The sequence below is a fragment of the Hydra vulgaris genome, chromosome 07 (genome assembly GCF_038396675.1).
Source record: "Hydra vulgaris chromosome 07, alternate assembly HydraT2T_AEP".
Lineage (NCBI taxonomy): Eukaryota > Metazoa > Cnidaria > Hydrozoa > Anthoathecata > Hydridae > Hydra > Hydra vulgaris.
The window spans coordinates 33,994,928-34,017,304 of NC_088926.1; the positions used below are offsets into that span (position 1 = coordinate 33,994,928).

Here is a 22,377-nt window from a genome sequence, read left to right on the forward strand (position 1 = left end):
TTTTATTTGGTATTTTTTCAGTACTTATTAGATTTTAACTTAAATTCAATTTTCATATAAAAGCAAACTTCTCACAAAGCCTACAATTGTGACCATATACAATGTCATTAAATACTGGGTTTGTATTTACATTTTGTATGTTTTTAAAATAATTTTTAAAATTATATTCTTTGTTTAAGTAAGATTGTTGTGAACTCAGTGGAAGGAAACTTAATTGATGGCACATCTACATCTTTTTAAAAAAATTTTAAGATTTTAATTTAAAATAGCTCTGATAGCTAGATTTATATTTTAATTTTATATAAATAATTCATCAATTAGTTATTTAAGTCTTAATGATTATAATTGTTATATGCATTCCTAATTTACACATTTTTTTTGAAAAACAAGACCAAAAATTATTCATTATTTCATTTAAAAAAAATAAAATAAATCCTTACTATAAAATTAATTTGTTGTTTTTATTTTATTTTTAAATATTTATTATTTTTTTTAGTAAACTTGCTGGTAAAACTGCATACATAACTGGAGCCAGTAGAGGTATTGGTAAAGCTATTGCTTTAAAACTTGCAAAAGATGGTGCAAATATTGTCATTGCTGCAAAAACTGCTGTTGCAAACCCTCAACTTCCAGGAACAATATATACTGCTGCAGAAGAAAGTAAGCTGATTAAGTCTTTATAGTGGCAACAATTTTGAATTACATTAAATTACATACTTAAAAAGAAGCGTATAATTATTTTAAAATATAACTAAAAAAAATCTTATAACATATTTATTTATCATTATTTTTATTATCAATTAATTCATGTCTAATTTTAAATATTTAATTTACTAAATAAATAAATCTTCGATATTTTCCCCTTACTAAAATAAGATTTTAATTTAAATATGATTTTTAAATCTTTTATTTCAAGATTATTGCACATATATTTTTCGGACATCTAGTAATTATTATTTTATAATAATAAAGCTGAAGACCAAAAATAATTCCAGATATTATATATATATATATATATATATATATATATATATATATATATATATATATATATATATATATATATATATATATAATCCCTAACTAATTGTCAGAAAGTTTTTCCGTATTTTGTTGACAAAAAGTAAAAATTAAAATTACAGACAGGATTTTTTTTTTTAATAATTGATAGACTGCCTGCCCAACCATACACTCAGTTGATGTAGCAGCACTCCCTTGCGAGTCAGGCTATAAGATGGTTGATGAAGCAACACTCGTTGCAAGTCAGGCTATTTCTCAGTTGATGTAGCAGCACTTTGTTGCAAGTCAGGCTATAAGATAGTTGATGTAGCAACACTCTGTGCATGATTTACAGTAAAAAAAATTAAAATAAAAATATTTTATTGAAAAAAATAAAGATAAAAACATTGTTTATATTATTAAAAACAATGTTTTAATGTTTTTAAAAACATTCTAGCCAATTAAATTTGCGTTTTTGCAGTTTTTAAAAAAAATGATTAATTTGTAATTAAATTAATAGTTTTAACTTACTGACAACATACAAGTGTTGGACGAAAGTCAAAAGTAATTAAAAGTGACGTATTTTTTGGCATAAGAATCATTTTTCCTTCCGTACTCCCAAATGCAACAATTTATAAAACTATATATATATATATATATATATATATATATATGTATATATATATATGTATACACGGCTTGTGATGAAGCGAGCGCGATCGCGCTCCGCTCGTAAAACGCGCCCGTAAACGGTATTTTCAAACGTTCTAGGCGCGATAAACAACGCTCGTTCAGCTTATAACGAGCGTATAAAATAACGCTCGTCCAATAGTTCGGGATTATTTTTTTATTTTCATAAAATATTTAAAAAAGATTTTTTATTAAAGATATTCTAATACCAAAGCACTATTATAAAATATAAAAAGCACTACGTCGTTCTCTTTTGCACTAACGTAATGAATGAGCAGTTTGAAGTCGTTAATAGTCACTAATTTCAATTATGGAATGTGCACGTGGAAACACAGTGTGAATACAAAAATCCGCAAATAAAATAAGAATAGAAAATTAGAAAACCATTATAAGAAAATTGAAACTATGGAGTTTTTTTAATCTTGTGAAAATATAAAGTAAGATTTATTTGATTTATTGTTTGTAATATTCCACACATCGTTTATAATAAAAATAAATAATAATAGAGTAATTTTTAAAATTAGTTTTAGTTTATAGTATAGGTTTTTTTATTAAGTATTATTTATTTTAACTCTTAACTAAAATTTAAAACGATCCTGTTGTTTAGAATGTTCGCAATCGTATTCGAAAAGGAAACAAAGTAATGACGTCAACATTTATTAAATGAAAAGTTATTATTCTAATTTATTATTATTCTTGTGTTATTTTTTTAAGATAAAAAAAACGTAATCTAAAAAAGAAATTTTAGAAAAAAATTAAATAATTAATTTGAATAAAAAATATCAAGAAATATAAAAACCATTAACCGTTAATTAAGTTTACAGCGTAACATTTTAAAATACATATATCAAAACAACGAATCAAAACTAAGTCACTAAATTATACTTCAATACTAAATCAATAAGAAGTTGCGTTTTTGTTTGATATTATTTTTTTTTAACATTAATAGTTAAAAATAAAATCGCGATCTGACAATATACAAGAAGTTTGGAAGTATAAAAATCTACTTCGTTGAAGTAGTTTCATGAGTTTGATACTAATTCAAACATTTTTTGACGAAAGAATTATGTAACAAATAAAAAAAGATATAAAAAAATAAAAAGCTTTTTATGAGCATCGCCTTCAGCAATTTTCATGATCGCGCTCGCCGACGTTATTTCGAGCGCACATAATCACGCTCGATAAAAACATATTCTAATTTTACGAGCGCGATACAACATGCTTGGCGATTTCTTCATCACAAGCCCTATGTATATATATATATATATATATATATATATATATATATATATATATATATATATATATATATATATATATATACCTACAGTACTGTGAATAAGTTTTAGACCACTTGTATAATTAGACGTATTTACAATTTTTTTCCTATGTAATTTTTTTAAAGCGTACTTAAGTTTAATACTATAAAAGAAAAGTTGAAAAAATATATTATTTTGAATAAATAAACAAAATTGATGAGGAAACATGAGGGATTTGTTTGTTTATTTATTAAAACGATGTGTCATAACAACTACATCCAAAACAGGATATTTGAAAAATGCTGTTACAGAAATCATTAAAAAGTTTAGAAAAATTGGCTCCCTTAAAGATAGAAAGAAAAGTGGTAGATCTCCTAAGCTAACAAAAGATGACAATAAATATTTAAAAACCCTATCTTTAGGAAATACAAATGAAGCATCAACCGAGCTGGCAAAAGACATTAACACAGCAACTGGGAAAAATGTCAGCTCATCTTTTATTCAGGTTCTGTACACCGATGAGCCCAAATTCGAAATTTTTGGAATGAAAGGACGCCAATATGTTTGAAGAAGAATTGAAGAAGCCTATTAGCCCAAGTGTTTAATCCCTACTATTAAACACAGAGCTGGCTCTTTACAAGTTTGGGCCTGTTTATCTTCATCTGGAGTAGGTGATTTAATCAAAATAGGGGGGGGGGGGCGACTCACCGGAGAACGTTATGTGGATATCCCAAGGCACCATGCTGTATCATCTGCAATGAGGCTAATAATTTTATTCTGCATAATTTTATTCTGCAGTCATAATTTTATTCAGTCATAATTTTATTCTGCAGCAGGACAATGACCTAAAACATTGTTCCCGAGTGGCAAAAAAATATTCAAATGAAATGGCAAAGGAAGGATTACTGGAATTGATTACCTGGCCTCCCCAAAGTCCAGTTTTGAATATAATTGAGCGTATTTGGGATTACCTGGACAGAAAGGTCGAACAAGCTCCCCGAAATGCTGAATGTTTTGAAGTACTTCAAAGAGAATGGCACAATATACCCCAGGATTTTATAACTAACTTGTATGAATCTATTCCCCGGCAAATATTGGCTGGGATTGAAGTAAAAGGAGGACATAGTAAATATTAAGAGTTTTTTATGAAGTTTGACATTAAAAAGTTTTTAATTGTTCCATATTTTGTGTGAAACACATGTGTTTTAATAAGTTTATAATTTAGAACTATAAACTTAAATATTAGAAAAAAGTTCTCTGGGATTTTTTGAACAAATGTAAGTGGTCTAAAACTTATTTACAGTACTGTATATATATATATATATATATATATATATATATATATATATATATATATATATATATATATATATATATATATATATATATATATATATATATATATATATATATATATATATATATATATATATATATATATATATATATATATATATATATATATATATATATATATATATATATATATATATATATATATATATAGTTCTATAGATTGTTGCATTTGGGAAGTACGGAAGGAAAAAAATGATTCTTATGCCAACAAATATGTCACTTTTAATTACTTTTGACTTTCGTCCAACATTTGCGTGTTGTCAGAAAGTTAAACCATTAATTTAATTATAAATTAATCGTTTTTTAAAAAAACCGCAAAAACGCATTTAATTGACCAGAATGTTTCTAAAACATTCTGAATGTTTTTAGCAATATAAACAATGTTTTTATTTTTACTTTTTTTAATAAAATGTTTTTATTATTTTTTTTTTTTACTGTAAATCATGCGTGGAGTGTTGCTACATCGACTACCTTATAGCCTGACTGGCAACAAAGTGCTGCTACATCGACTGACAAATAGTCTGACTCGCAACGGAGTGCTGCTACATCTACTATTTTTTAGCCTTACTCACAAGGGAGTGCTGCTACATCGACTGAGGGTTTGGTTGGGGCAGGCAGTCTATCAATTAATAAAAAAAAAAATTCCGGTCTTGCATTTTAATTTTTACTTTTTGTCAACAAAATACAGAAAAAACTTTCTGACAACATATAAGAGTTATATATATATATATATATATATATATATATATATATATATATATATATATATATATATATATATATATATATATATATATATATATTGTTGTACCAATTGCACATTTTCGGCTGTTACTGATGCGGATAAAAAAAAATGGCCAACACTGGTACAGATACCAATTATTAGAATAATCATTGATATAAAACTAAATGTTACAAGGTCTTATATAAAGAAAGCTAATTTCTCCTCCTTGAATGTAAAAGACTTTACATTTAAACTTAATTTTTTTCAAAATTGATTAACAGAGCAAGGGGTTCAAATAAACTGCAGATGGTCTGAATAGAAATTTAATTAAAACTTAAAAAGAAGCTTATTATGGAAAAAATGTTAATTAGCCCGCCCCATTTTTTGATAGAAGTTTACAATAAAGAAGTTATAAAGTATTAAACATTAATCATTAACTCAAAACCAAGATTTTTATTTGCTTTATTGAAATAAAGCGACTATAAAAAGAATAATTATAGAATATTTTTACCATGACCTGTAAAGCAAGGATACCAAAGTATTTAAAAATTCTTTAAATTAATTAAATAATAAAATTTATTTTTATAACTTTAAAAAGTAGACAATATGTATACTTTATATATATATATATATATATATATATATATATATATATATATATATATATATATATATATATATATATATATATATATATATATATATATATATACTCTTCCTGATGATCCAGCAATGGTGAAACTTCAAGTCGAAGATAAAAGTTAGATAAGTGTTTTTTACTAATTATACATATATATATATATATATATATATATATATATATATATATATATATATATATATATATATATATATATATATATATATATATATATATATATATAATGATATATATATAATTATATATATATAATGATATATATATATATATATATATATATATATATATATATATATATATATATATATATATATATATATATATATATATATATATATATAATGATATATATATAATTATATATATATAATGATATATATATATATATATATATATATATATATATATATATATATATATATATATATATATATATATATATATATATATATATATATATCGTTTTGAGGGAATTTTTGAAAATGAACTACATACCCAGCTAAGGTTGGAGCAAATATACTAAAACTTAGTCAAAATTTTTTTTAAGTCAATTGGGTGACTTTTAAGTCCACCTCAAGACTCAAGTTGTTAAGAAATTGTTCTTCAAAAAAGGAAAAATAGGGTGTGTTCAGGGTGTTTGAGGGGGATTTAAATGAAAAAATCATTTCAATTTTTTTTTTTTAATTTTGTTGTTTATATTTTTATTTTAAAAGGGTATGTCATCATTTTTTTTACATATTCTTGGTTAAAACGATATTTAAGAAATCAAAAAATGAAAAGTTTAAGTTACGCAAGTGGTTATGAAATCAGCAAACTATGTATTTTCATACTTAAAGTTCATTCAGATGGACAGCCGGAAAAATTCCTGCTTAAATCAACCAAAAAAACAAACTATTTTGAACTAAACAAGTAATTTACCATTTAATAAAAATCTTTACAAATACTATCAAGACAAAAATTATGCATTAATTGAAGTAAGTATTTTAAAATGAACAACAATTTCTTAAGTTTACAATTTCCTTTTCTTTAGTTTAGAGAGTGACATCAGGCTTTCTGATGTCACTCTTCAAAAGACCAAAAATCTTGAAAGTTGACCTTACTTTGTCGACAGTTAAAAGTCTGTTCTACTTGTCATCTTCATTTTCGTATCTTTGCACAAACTGCTGCATCATTCCGATAGCTCGTTCAGAATGATCATTGACAACAATTAACATTTTGGCAAAGTTTTCAAAATTCTTACATGAGGACTGGATGTGCCAATATTGGGGTGAAAGTGACCAGTCTCTCACTCTCTGATTATCCAACCCCATCATTGAAAAAATTAAACATGAAAACTCATTAACCAAAAGAGAGAGGGTTGGTACCTTCATATTATTTATGATATTAATCTTGTCTATTCGATCTTTGCTTCTAGCTTTAAAAAAATCTGGATCCGGCATTTGGAAGGAAAGCAAAGCATCTGCAATGGCTGTTTTTTTATCCATAGAAATATGTTTATCCAAAAGAGCCAAGGGAATAATTATTGAATCTAGATACCATATATGCTTATAAAGAGATGTTAACACAGCGTATACTGCCTCCAGATTGGAGCAAACTTTCTTATACTCATTCATCTGAAAGATTGGATCAAGATTAGACGCAGGAGATTGAATCATTTTATGTGCTTGAAGGTACCACCTTGTGTAAAAACATACTATGAACTTGCAGTTGAGTTTCAAATCTTTGCGTAGATTATCATTTTCTAGCACAAATGTCAGTTGTTTGCACAAAAGCTGAAGTTTAAGGTAGTTTAAACTCTTGCCTAAAAGCCTAGCATGATGAACAGCTCCAGTTTTTTTCAATTTGAAATGTGCAGAAGGGGATAAATACTGCATTGTTAGTTCAGCCAACTCTCTTCAGTCATTCCTCCTATTGCGTTTTTTAGTAATATAGGTCTTACAGTAATCTAAAGTTTTCCTTGCAGCTTCCTTCAAAACTGTTCCTTCCACGGTTTTCCAATCAAAAGAGGTCAGGTTATTTTTGTTGTATTTGAATTTAGGGTTCTCAAAAATATGTTTGAACTTTACGAATAAGGGATTTTCAGGCCCTACACCATTCTCTTTTATCACTGCTTCACAGAAATGAACCATTCTAAGCTCAATGATATGATGCCTACATGTTAGTAGAAAAAGGTATTTGTCTACCTCTCTTGCAATCCTAATAAGTGATCTTTTCTTAGAACCAGTATTACTTAAAGTTGTATCAAAGCATACTCCGCATACTTTTGAAATGAGGTCATATTCTTATAGTATTTTCATGATTCCTATATACATATCTTCACCTGAAGAAGACTGCAAAGGCAGGTTCTCCAAGAAGATGCGACCCCCCCACCACCCAATATTAACGAGCACACCCCCACCACCCAATATGTGACACCCCCCCCACCCTATGCGACACCCCCACCACGCAATATTAACGATCACAGCTAATCTTTCTAATCACTCCGACCACCCATGTGACACCCCACCACCCAATATTAACAAGCACAGCTAATCTTTCATTCTTCAGTCTTTCCCTGTTTCATTTTAAACAAAGTCTTTCCGTCAAAATGAATTATACAGGGATAATGGTTTTTTCCAAGGCCTTCTTTATATCTAATTTAGCAATTTCTGCAGTATCCTTGGCAGTTTTTTTCATCTTTCTTAATGATGTTGAAGCACTGGCTTTGCATTTTGCCATATCAACCCCACAATCTTGAAGAATTGCTCCAGTTACTTTTTGTAAGACATTGGGGGACATATCATTTGCTGTAGCTATGATGGATACATTTCCATCAAAAATATTCTTAGGTACTTTGGCAGTAATGTTAAAATCATCTGCTCATCTATGATGCCAAACTTCGGGTTCAAATTCTGAATCAGAATCAGCGCTAGTGCCAGTTAAACTCAAGTCTAATTCTGAGGTAGCGTCAATCTTAGGAGATTTGTCTTCTAGCCTTGTCCTCTTCCTAACACCTTCAGAAGCCTAAAATTTGTTTTAACATAGTGTATGTGTGTTAACAAATAATGTATGTTAAATTAGCAAATTTTAATAAAAAAGGTCAAATTAACCCACTAAAAACAACATAAAACCTTTTTGCTAAATTTTCTATTTTCTGATCCCAAACTAAAAAGTCTCGGTCCTTCCTGGTCTTCCAAAAAAGTTAAATCATCGTGCTTATCTTTATCTGAGCGCTTTTTATCCTTCCTAATTTGGTTCTTTAAATCTGTAGAACCAATCCAAAATAGCCTTTTTAAAAATGAAATGAACTCCCCTGGATTAACCTTGTCTCTAGCTGTTCCTCTGTATTTATTTCTACTCAAGTCTGAATACTTCTTGTCCATCTTCATTAGGTTCTTGATAATATTTTTATCTGACATTACTTGAAATCCCGCTTTAAGCCATGGTCTTTAAATTAAACCTAAAATGCATTCACAATCAACTACTTCACATCTCTTGTTACCCTGAATCTTGTTAGAAGGGCATGATAAAATTGTTGACTTCTTAACATTAGGAAGAATTAGTGATCTTCTGTAGGCAATGTGTTGAAGAATATCCATTCCAGTAGGGAGTTGAAGACCTTAAGAAAAAAAAATCAATATTTTAATTTTTAACATAAAGTTTAAAATACAAAACAATTTTTTTAAATTAGATATGTACATGTAATAGCTGGTTTAGCCTCATTTATGATAAAAAGTTTGCTTTTGCTTGACCTGAGAAACTTCCTCTTCCCAATATCTTTTACAATTTCTTTTTCCATTTTTGTATTCAATCTAAATAGATTTTATGGTTTGTAATTAGTTAAAAACTTCAATACAATTTTACTTTATATTGAAATTCGATTAATAACAATCAAGTAAACACGAAAGTTATTTACAAAAATAAAATAATGTAAATAATGTAGTGACTTAAAAATACAGTGCAGGGTCTTCAGCACATTTTCTTCTGCATTATTTTATAAGAATTGTTTTATCATTGCCGATTTTCATAACCTCTTGCGTAACATAAAATTTTCATTTTTTCCTTTCGTAAATATCATTTTAACCAAGATTACGTAAAAAAACATGATGACATACCCTTTTAAAATAAAAATATAGATAACAAATAACAAAAAAAAAAAAAAATGGAAATAATTTTTTCATTTAAATCCCCCTCAAACACCCTGAACACACCCTATTTTTTATAGTTGTTAAGAAAATGTACTTTGTAGTACATTTTCTTAACAACTTTAGTCTTGAGGGGGACTTAAAAGTCACCCGATTGACCTAAAAAAAATTTTGACCAAGTTTTAGCATATTTGCTCCAAATGGAAATGCCCATATATATATATATATATATATATATATATATATATATATATATATATATATATATATATATATATATATTTATATATATATATATATGGACATTTCCAAAAAATCACGCACGGACACTCGTATATGTTTTGTCTATTATTTTTATAATAATAAAACTGGCGACCTTTTTTGCTCTCATTTAATTCTCATTTAATTCTAACCTATATAAATATTTTGTAAACAAAAAATGTTATACATTAGTAACGTTAACAAAAAATAAATTAAGTTTGAAATGGAATCATGCACAGAACAGAAAAATTCAAATTTTAGTTACTAGATAAATAAACTTTAATTCCTCAAAAAATATAAATTTCAGCGTTATATATATTTTTTTAAATGATGTTTTAAACATTAATAAAGCTTTCCAGAAAGTTACAGGATTGCACTATGTATCATAGAGTCACAGCAATTGTTTAAATGCAGTTTATGAATGATCATGCACGGAAGTCACGCATGGAAGTTGCGAATTGTTTAATTTCATGTAGATATTTTTAAGAAAATAAATTGCCTGAGAGTATTTTAAGTGAAATATTATACTTCGACGACTCATATTTAGTATATTTTCAATGGGAAATAGCAGTTATCAATTATTTCAAGCTAAAGTATAGCGTTTTGAAAATTGTTGTTTATTTTCAAACAGTTGCGATTATTTCGCAAAAAAAAATAAAATGATCAAAATATATATATATTTATTTTTTTCAGGTAGCCTAAAATATGATAAAAATATTTTTGTTATGAAAGTTTTTTTAGAAAATCATAATAATTTGCATATTGCTTTAAGACTCAGCTTTTAATTGCTAAAACAAATAAAAATAAAAAATCACGCACAGAAATGGAAATACCCATATATATATATATATATATATATATATATATATATATATATATATATATATATATATATATATATATATATATATATATATATATATATATATATATATATATATATATATATATATATATATATACATTAGGGTGTCTCAAAAAACAACATTTTTGAAAAATATATGCAGAGACCCCCTTAATATGTTTTATCTAATTCAAAAACACTAGATTTAAAATTTTTTTGAATAAAAAATTTTAAGGGGTCCCTCAAGACCCTCGAATATTTAATGGGTCCCTAATATTTTCAAAAAAAATGTTTTTTAAAAGTATGTCAACCTGGTACTCAAATGAAGCAAAATTATATAAAAATTTCAAAAATAATATTTAATTTGGACTTATTTATCAAAATTGTCATAAAAATACATAAAAAATGCATTTTTTTGTTTTGTTCAAAAATGTAATTTTTCATGTAATAAAACCAAAAATAACAATTCTGTATTTGAAATCTATATTATTTTTGAAATTTTTATATAATTTCGCTTCATTTGAGCACATATATATATATATATATATATATATATATATATATATATATATATATATATATATATATATATATATATATATATATATATATATATATATATATATATATATATGTATGTATGTATATATGTGTATATATATACGTATATATATACATACATACATACATACATACATACATACATACATACATACATACATACATACATACATACATACATACATACATACATACATACATACATACATACATACATACATACATACATACATACCAGAAGAAGGGGTTTAAATAAAGCCTAATTTAGTACCTTTATTAACCAGAACCTTAGTTGGTTAATAAAGGTGGCCACTACTCCTGAAAACTTCTAATGCATTTTGGATTGCAAAAACTTCTGGAAAATATACTCTTAAGTCCTATAATTTCAAAACATGAATCTTTAAAAATAAGGTTAATGTACTGAGAAACAAGTTTAGCATATGATGTAGATGATTTTAAGACACCTGAGTTTTGACTAAAAAATTGATTGGTTACCCAATATTATGTTTTTTTAATTATGTTATTTATTAGTTGTTGCTGCTGGTGGAAAATGTTTACCTTGTGTTGTTGATATTCGAGATGAAAATGCTGTGCTAGATTCGGTTGCAAAAACTGTCAAGGAGTTTGGGGGAATTGATATTTTAGTCAATAATGCATCAGCAATAAGTCTTACTGGAACATTAGAAACTTCAATGAAGAAGTAACTTTTTATTGTAATTTGTTGGAAATATATGTGTGAAACATAAGGTATAACCTTTTTTTTGTTTTAGATATGACTTGATGAATTCTATAAATGCTCGTGGGACATATCTTTGGTAAGAAAACATGATTAGCTGCTATCATATAATAACTGATTCCAATATAAGTTATATATATATATATATATATATATATATATATATATATATATATATATATGTATGTATGTATGTATCTATATATATATGTATTTCAGGCCTTGTTACGAGATTTCGCTGCGTAGCGAAAACGCGTAACGCAAGTAACTCAACTCAGCAAATATATTTTGCATCGTTAGAAGTTATATTGCGTCATTAGCGTCTTTTCAAGTACCGCGTTGTAATTAAAGTTATTTTATTAACGCGTTAAAAATTATACAGTTTTTTTTTTTTTCACTATAACAAAAGTTACAAATAAAATCTAAGTTCTTATTAAAAAAATCATTTTTATTATTTTTTTCAAATATGAACTAAATTTTATTTTGAAAAAAATAATTTTTTAATGAAACGTAAAATGTTTATTTTCTTATGATTTTACATTTGGTTTTTGGTTATTTTATTAACTGTTAATAAATTTTTTCTTATTTAATTTGTGAACTCTTTTCAATAATGTTTTTAAACAATAGAGTTTTTTGTTATTTATCAGTTACCGATAACATATTCGTGATCATAATTTATTTTCATAAATTAAATGAACGTCATTAAAACTTTACGTTATTGAATTAACAATAAACAAAATATCTTATTAATAAAATATTTACATCAAAATAAATCGTGCATTTTTTAAACTATTATGACTAAAAATAATTTTTATATTTAAAAGGAATTTATATATTTAATTCCTTAAGATAAAACTTAAAACACTTTATTTTATTTAACTAATTTTTAACGACAAAAAAAATTATGAAACAAACTGTTTCTTTAACAAAAAAATCTATTAGTTAACAATTGCGGTTAAATGCTTTTACTTACGACTTTATTTCTTCTGAATAAACGTCACGTTAACGATAATCAAAAGATAATTTAAATATTCTAAAAGTTTTTGCATAGCGCAAAACTGCTGAACGCGTAGGCAAATCGCCTTTTCGCAAGCAAAATGCGAGCTGCGTAACGCTTCTTAACAAGGCCTGGTATTTATACAGCACTTATGATTAGGAAAAATGAGGTCGACAATAAATTGCTAACCTTAAACTGTTAGAGGTAGGTAGGCAAAACTTTTTGACAAAAAGGCCTAACCATATAACATAAAAATGAAGTTGGCAATTTTTTGCCAGTCTCAAACACTTTTAGCTCGACAGTTAGGTCAGCATTGCGGAATGCTGACCCTAATTAACAGAGCTGTGTGTTTGTGTGCGTGTATATATATATATATATATATATATATATATATATATATATATATATATATATATATATATATATATACTCTTATATGTTGTCTGAAAGTTTTTTCCATATTTTGTTGACAAAAAGTAAAAATTAAAATGCAAGACCGGAATTTTTTTTTTCATTAATTGATAGACTGCCTGCCCAAACCAAACCCTTAGTCGATGTAGCAGCACTCCCTTGCAGGTCAGGCTAAAAGATAGTGGATGTAGCAGCACTCCGTTGCGAGTCAGGCTATTTGTCAGTCGATACAGCAGCACTCCCTTGCGAGTCAGGCTATTTGTCAGTCGATGCAGCAGCACTGTCTAGCGAGTCAGGCTATAAGATAGTCCATGTAGCAACACTCCGCGCATGATTTACAGTGAGAAAAATAAAAATAAAAACATTGTTAATATTGTTAAAAACATTCAGAATGTTTTAAAACATTCTGGTCAATTAAATTTGCGTTTTTGTGGTTTTTTTTAAAAACGATTTATTTGTAATTAAATTAATGGTTTTTACTTTCGTCCAACACGCAAATGTTGGACGAAAGTCAAAAGTAATTAAAAATGACGTATGTGTTGGCGTAAGAATCACTTTTTTCCTTCCGCTCTTCCCAAAGACAACAAACTATAGATCTATATATATATATATATATATATATATATATATATATATATATATATATATATATATATATATATATATATATATATAATATATGTATGTATGTATGTATGTATATCGCTCTATTTGAAATATCTTTTTAATAATGAGCTCTCTTTTAGGATTATGAGTTTTGTTTTATTATTATAATGCAAAACAGCCTTAAATATCAATATATATATATGTGTGTGTGTGTGTGTGTGTGTGTGTGTGTGTGTGTGTGTGTGTGTGTGTGTGTGTGTGTGTATATATATATTAGGGTCATTTAAAAAAAAATGAGCAAAGAAACTTCTAGCATCAACATTATAGTGCCAATATATATAATAAATAAAAATTCAAAAAAAGTATTTACCTACCAGGGAACTGTTTTTTTTTTGTCATCGTAAAATCATAAATTATCTGTATATCAGAACATAAAGTTTTGGAATTAAAAAAATTATATCTCAGTGAACATCTGTGAAATTTTCATTTTATTTGTGTATAACACATGGAAAAAACTAGGGAAATGATTGGCATCAATAAACCAAGATTAAACTAGGGCCGACGTGCTGGAAGCCCGAAGGGTTACCAGACATTTTTTTTATTTTTTAAAAATTTCAAGTAATATTAAGTAATAATAAAAAAATTAGAAAGAAAAAAAAATTCTCTACCTACCAGGGAATTTGTTTATTTTTAAGATGTCAGATATGAAAAAGAAAAAAACAAATGACATTAATATTAACTATTTGCTTGGCATAGTGACATATTCATGTTAAAACATATATTTACTGTATAAATAATCAAGTTCAAGTGTCTTTTAAAAAAATGTTTTTTAGATCTTTTTTAGAGTACAGCTTAGGCATTAATAGTCTATGAGCCAACCTAGCCCTGAAAAATCCATCTCTTCTCTCAAATCCACAAACAGATGCAGATATATCTGTCACCTCTTTTACCACTCTCTCGCAAGATTGTGTGTGTAGGGGAAAGTAGGGTGCTTCAATCTCTAAGATATTGTCAAGATCTTTTATAGGTATTTGGCATGTAAATACAGGTTCTGATTTATCTTTTTTGTACCGGTTGATCAGTTCTTGTTTGGATATAGCTCCCAGATTGAGTTGGACCTTCCTTATCCTGAATCGACTGTCTCCATACTCCGAACTTTTCCATATCTTTTTGATGGTTTTAATGGCATACCTCCTAGGTTCTTTATCTGAGCTTGCTATAAGGGAAAGAATTAAAGATTCAGAATGAGCAAAATAAGCTCCATTTTTTATGTAGGGAGTAACAGTTTCTTTTATCTCATTCTCCTGTTTTCTTAGCAGTCTTAACAGTGTTACTATGTGTCCCGTGGCCTCAATAATACTGTGTTTCACTTTGATTTTATACCACATGTGAAAATACACTTGAACTACCCATTTTAAATTTAAGTGACATCTTCTTAGCACATCATCAGTAAAGCCATGGTTACTCATATGGAGAAAAATAATAGCTTCTCCAGTAGTAAGCCATCTGCTATGGGAAAGATTGCCACACTTAGCCATTATAGGATTTGGGTCCATCTTGCCTGTAGTCAAACATGTAATCAGTTTATAGCAGAGAGCTGAATCTGTTGACGTTAAACTGTTGACATTAAACTAAATTTTTTCAGGGATCTGGATTAATGGTTCCAACTGTGCAATAGGTTCAAATGTATCAAGTTTTTCCATACTGTTTACTTTTAAAAGAGCTTTTCCAATTGGTCCAGTGAAACCAACATTTGAATTGGTGGGTCCATCCAGAGTGACAATAATGTGCCTCAAAGTAAACTCATTGCAATGTAGCATACAAATAGAACAGAAACACTTTATACCTAACAGTTGTTTAAGATTTGTCAACAAACCTCCATTTTTCCCTGAACCAGTTACAGCATTTGTTGAATCTCCTCCTATTACTTCTAGAGATTTATGTACTCCTCGAGTAACCATCCAGTTAAATAGTCCAATAATTGCTTGTTTAGCAGGCTTCTTAGGAGGTATTGCCTTCATGGGTGTAAATTGTGTAATATAGTGACCATCAGGTTCAGAAGTAACAGTAATGTGTTCTTCTTTCACAACCCTTTGATGACATTGTTTTGTTACATGTTGTGCTTTAAAACTCTAGTAAAATTTTTTCTGCTATCAGTAAATATACCTTTGATAGGTTGTAATTGAAACTTCTTTTCAGATGTCTTTGCTTTAGTCATTACTGCTTTCCTCGCTCTAACAACTTTCTTAGGATCTACAGCCAAATAGGACATTTCAGGTGTTAAAAAGTTACCAAGAATAAGGTCTTGAAGAAAAGGTGAAACTACTGCTGATGTTGCAGCTGGTGAAATCTCAAAGAAGCTTCAGCAGTATTACTAATGGACATAAAATATTTAGTTTCCATTTATCTGTTAAAGCAGGTTCATCTTCCATTTCTATTCTATTTGAATTATCATCACATATGAAAGACTCAACATAATCTTTATTTTTTGAAGTTTCTTCCTCTTCTTTTTTTCTAATTTGTTTTTATAGGCTTGACTTTCTTTTCAGCTTCCTCCTTTCTAAAGAAACCTGTCTAGCTGTTTCCTTAGTATCTTTGCAAGTCATTTGATATTTTGATAGTGAACCAGTTTTTCTCTTTCAGCTTTTAACCAAATAAGTTCACTTTTTGGAAACTTTTTTCCCTCTGACAAGTACACTGAATATGTGCAAAATCTAGAGAACTATTTAATTTTAAGCACTTTTCATTACATAAAGTGATTTCACATTTACAAGATGCAATGTCAAGCAATTGATCTAATTTGATTTCCCAGGTAGAAACAATTTTTTGGGCTGCTTTTCCTCTAGAAATATGACTAAACTTATTCTGGGCTAATTCTATTTTTTGTACCAAAGATATCTTGTTTATTACAACAGGAAACTTGAAAAGAGCATTCAATCTTGTCCACTGTTGAAGATCCAAGTCTGCTGATCGTACACTAAGTTCTCTTACAGACATAAGCCTCCTTAAAAATAAAACAAAGTGAATACAAGTAAATACAAACAATATTTCTGCAATCTTTAAATTTAACTTTTCATTACATACTTGTCAATATCTTTTTCAATGAGTAAACTTTCTTGTATTAAAAGACCCTTTCTCAGGATATCTCTAATAGTAGGCACTTCTGAAGGATTAAGATCATTACTTCCACCCAAATACAGTGAAAATTTTGACTCTTTTATCCAAATAGGAGCACTCATTCTTCCTATTAATATTAAATACTAGCAATTAACAAAACTGGAAATCAACCAAATTGGAAGTAAAGTACTTTTGTACTGCATATTCTTGTAAGAGATACATAAATGCATGAGGTACATGAGGTACATGAGAGGTACATAAATGCATGAGGTACATGAGGTACACGAGAGGTACATAAATGCATGAGGTACATGAGGTACATGAGAGGTACATAAATGCATGAGGTACATGAGGTACACGAGAGGTACATAAATGCATGAGGTACATGAGGTACATGAGAGATACATAAATGCATGAGGTACATGAGGTACATGAGAGATACATAAATGCATGAGGTACATGAGGTACATGAGAGGTACATAAATGCATGAGGTACATGAGGTACATGAGAGGTACATAAATGCATGAGGTACATGAGGTACATGAGAGGTACATAAATGCACTTATGGAAGTAATTTATTCCCAGTTTTATTGATTGCTAATATGAATAAACGAAAACATATGTTTAAATACAAAAATTATTTCAGAATGTGATGTATTGTATTCTTTCCAGAGTACATACAGAATAGTACGATAGTACAGAAGTGTGTATTATTTACATTGTGCGCAAACTACACTTTTGTACTAATGTAATAAACGTAGAAAATAATGTACACTTCTGCAATAAATGTAGAGATAACTGGTGAATACAAGTAAATACAAACAATATTTCTGTACAATGTAATAAATGTAGAAATAAATATTTAAAATTAACTTACAACTTTTCCGAACTTTGCATTTCTAAATATACAGGGCAGACGACACAGTTCTCAAAGTTGTAGGAGTTGTGGGGAGCACAATCATCAACTTCTAAAAAAGGTCCTCCATATCTAAAAATTTCAAAACCTTTGTTGGAAAAAAAAATCTTTTATAGAAAAAGTGAGGGGACTTTATAGAAAAAGTGAGGGCAGGGGGCAGTGACCCCCTGATCCTCTGGCGTCATCAGCCCTGGTATAATCTCAATTTTTCAACGCCAATCGTGTTATCTTATTTTATTCTTTGTTAGACACAAAGAACATCAAAATCGAACTAAACTCACTGAGATATGACTTTTTTAAATTAGTGATTTTTTACAATCTGAGGTCTTCCTAAAATAACCAGTTCCCCGATAGGTAAAAAAAAAGTTTTTCAAATTTTTTTTGAAAAACTTTTTTTACCTACCGGTTTCTTTGTTCATTTTTTTTTTTATGTGACCCTAATATATATGTATATATGTTTGTAGTTGACAGTTGATGAAATGAATTGAAAGTTTTTACAATTTCAAGTTTATGATTGATGGAAAAAAGATTGTTCTCAGATATTTTAAGCAAAATAAAGTTTTTATTTTAAAAAATGTTAAAAACTATTGAATAATTAGAATAGTAAAATTGTAGTTTTTATATAAAATTTTTGTGCTTAATTTAGTATATATTTAATAATTCTTTTAAGAAACTTTATTTAAGTAATTTAATGTTAAAAAACTCATTTCTATTGGGTGAAGAGTATATTCTTAAAAAGATATGTTTAGAAAGAAAATATTAATTAAAAGTTAACCACTCCAGTTTAAAAGATAGAAAAATTAAAAAACTTGGTTTTTTAAATGATAGCTTCTAATTATGCCCAATAAAAACAATTTAGTTACATGTAGTTTTATTACTTAATCACTACACAAATTATGTTTACACATTAACAATGTTTTTTCCATTCTGAGGCCTTTCATTGTTATATGCATACTTTTTATTTTTGTGATCAATTTTTTGTATTATTTATTTTTTGTTTGGTGACATTTTTTGTATATCTTTGCTCATATTAGTATTTATATAGCAATTTATTTTTTGTTGTTGTTGTTAGTACTGTTTAGGTGCATTGTCTATCTTATTTACTTTTAAATATTCCTCTATTAATCTTTATTTTTGTCATGACATCTGTCAAAATATGCTTTGTTTAATAAATAGTTCTCCTTTACTCTAATGTACTTTATTTCTTCCCTCAGGTGTTCACTGCTCGTGTGTGACCATTCGTCGAATTTTATATGCCAAAGTTTTTGAATAATATAACTAAAACAAAAACAATAGAACATTTGGTTGTAATAAGCTTAAAAAAGATTTGAATAGTAAAAAATATTTTTATTAAAAACTTCTTTATTTGATTTTTTAACAATGAGTCACAAACACTAACAGTGGTATGAGTCACATAATATATTGCACAAAAGGTTGTTGAATTTTAGGAATTTTCAACAAATTTTGGGAATTCTGTGGTATATGCAGTGCCATTGGACTGTCTAACACTCTGACATAAAGTGTTGGAATTTTTTATTTTGTTTAGTATTTCCTGAATTTCCAAAAAGTTTTTGTTAAATAGAAATTCAAATATATGTTTTTGCAATATATTTATTTTTGAACTTTTTCCGTCATTATTCATACAAAAAATAAGTTTATAAAAAAATCAAGAAATCTTAAAAGCTAAAATAAAGACAAATATAAGGACGTCTTCCTAGTTATTAGATAATCATATAAAAAAACAATTGCGTTGAGAAAAAAATTAAAATATTTTCTGAGTGGATGTTTTCTCAATAGATAAAAATAAAGAATTCTTTCATTTTTTTCTTTTTAATTTGTTCCAAATTTTATATTTGCTTTAAGGATCGCTCATAAATTACCCAACGCAAAATATATTTTAATAACTGAAGTAGAAGATATAAAGCTCTTTTACACGGCGATTTTCATTCAACTTAATGGGCTATTTTTATTTAAATTATGGCTCTGCGAGGGAAAACTTTTGATCTTTTTTGTTTTGTTTATTGTGAAAGTTTGCGTTACGTAATTTATGGACAATCCCTTATCAAATAGTAGTCTTTTTTTTATCAAATATTAAATAAATTAAAATTAAAAAAAAATAAATATTAAATGTGGTTAGTTTTTAGAATTCTTTATTAAAAGAGAATACATTTTTTTAATAATCCATGTTTGTATGTGTTATATGAATTTATCATATTTTTAAATATCGATTGTGTTTATATTTTTATTGTTTAGCTCTCAAGCATGTTTGCCATATTTAAAGAAAAGCAAGAATCCCCACATCCTTAATATCAGCCCACCTTTAAGTATGAAATCTATCTGGTTTAAAAACCATTCAGGTATAGTGGGCTTTTTTAAATAAATAACCTTTCTGGTGCAGGAGTTATTTAGCAGGCTTTTTTTTTATATACTTCATTATCTAATTTTTTATCAGATTCATAGAACAGTGTTATGCATTGAATTCTAAATTATATATGCTGAGGTAATTTTTTTTCTTTTTCAGCCTACACAATTGCTAAATATGGTATGTCAATGTGTGTGTTAGGAATGTCTGAAGAATTTAAAAAGGATGGTATTGCTGTTAATGCACTATGGCCTAGAACAAGTAAGTGACATTTACAAACAAAATCATTTAGTAACAAGTACTTAGTACAAAGGACTTAGTAACAACAGCACTTAGTAACAAGTAATGCTATGATTAATAATAAAGCTGCCCTAATTGTAAGCAAGTAAAATTATAAACAATATGACTTTATGTCTTATTGCAGCTGTTGCTACAGCTGCTGTTAATATGTTGGGAGGAGATAAACTTATGAAAACAAGTCGTAAACCTGATATAATGGCTGATGCAGCTTACGTCATTTTGACAAAACATTCAGGATCATACACTGGAAATTTTGCTATTGATGATGACGTGTTAAAAGAGGTTGGTATAAGTGACAAAGAGTTGGAAAATTATTCTTATGTACCAGGTGTTTTTTATTTATTATTTTTTTATTTTCTTTTAAAGTTCGTTTATCAGTTATGCAAATCACTCATCATTTATATAAGTAAAATTTTACTAGATTTTTTAAAGAAAATTATTTTAATAAATATTTTATTTAATTTTATTGTGCAGGAAGTAAACTTACGCTCGATTATTTTGTTGATGGAGCCGAGAGTTTTTTTATGGGAATGGGCACAAAAAAGAAAGCACCAAGTAGTAGCTCATCTTTGAGCACCAAATCTTTGTTTGATAAAATGCAGACTCTCATTAACCCAACTATAATACAAGATGTACAAGCTATTTTTAAATTTGAGCTTAGTGGTAAAGAACCTGGTACATGGATTGTAGATTTAAAAAATGGCTCTGGTTAGTTTATGTAATTTGTATTAGTAGATAAATAAAAAAAATTGTTATCAACACTTTTCAAATCTTTAAAAATATTTAAATTTTTGATTATTATTAATTTAAATTTGATTATTATTAATTTAAATTTAATTAAAAGGTTCGATTGTTGAAAATCCGTCAAATGCAGTCGAAGCAACCTGTACTTTGGTTATTTCTAGCGAAGATTTTTCAAAAATGGTTAGCGGTGAACTTAACTCAATGCAAGCATTTATGAACGGTTCACTTAAAATTAAAGGAAATATGGCTGAAGCATTAAAACTAGAAAAACTTATGAAATCTTTGAATAAATCTAAGTTATAAATAAAATTAATTTTTTTTTTGTTTATCTATTTTTTAAAAGTGTTAATTTAGTTATTTTCAAAATTAAACAAGTTGTTTTAAGTACATTTTTTTTGTTTACTTTATATTTATATCGCGTAGTGCACGTTAAATAATGTTTGGCATAAGAAATTCTAGAAAGATATTTTAAATTCTAAAAAGTAAATTGATTAAACATTTTGAAATTAACAAAACTCATTTCTCTATGTTGTGTATTTCTTTTTTCTTTTTTTTTTTAAATACAAATCAGAGTAAACAGGTTCCTGAAAAGTCGAAATTATGTTGCTAACAAAGTGCATTTATACTAAGATTTTAGTAAAGTACTTCTTACTTAAAAAGATCCTTTGATCTTTTTAAGTTAAAAGTTTCTTGGAAATTTTGATCAGG

At 27.2% G+C, this 22,377-nt stretch overlaps 1 protein-coding gene across 1 annotated transcript; it reads left to right on the forward strand.

The window, feature by feature from the left end:
• On the forward strand, positions 1–22,056 carry LOC100209262 (hydroxysteroid dehydrogenase-like protein 2). The gene is made up of 9 exons (XM_065801672.1): positions 1–118; positions 497–660; positions 12,011–12,179; positions 12,250–12,294; positions 20,517–20,620; positions 20,785–20,886; positions 21,050–21,253; positions 21,400–21,633; positions 21,770–22,056. Exons 1-9 carry the CDS (start codon positions 102–104, stop codon positions 21,970–21,972), a joined length of 1,242 nt encoding a protein of 413 aa, XP_065657744.1. The 5' UTR covers positions 1–101; the 3' UTR covers positions 21,973–22,056.
• Positions 22,057–22,377: the final 321 nt, after the last annotated feature.

Coding starts and splice junctions, on each gene's coding strand:
- LOC100209262 (XM_065801672.1), top strand. Junction 12,180..12,249: donor TTAGAAACTTCAATGAAGAA/GTAACTTTTTAT, acceptor TTTTTGTTTTAG/ATATGACTTGATGAATTCTA. Junction 12,295..20,516: donor GCTCGTGGGACATATCTTTG/GTAAGAAAACAT, acceptor TTTATTGTTTAG/CTCTCAAGCATGTTTGCCAT.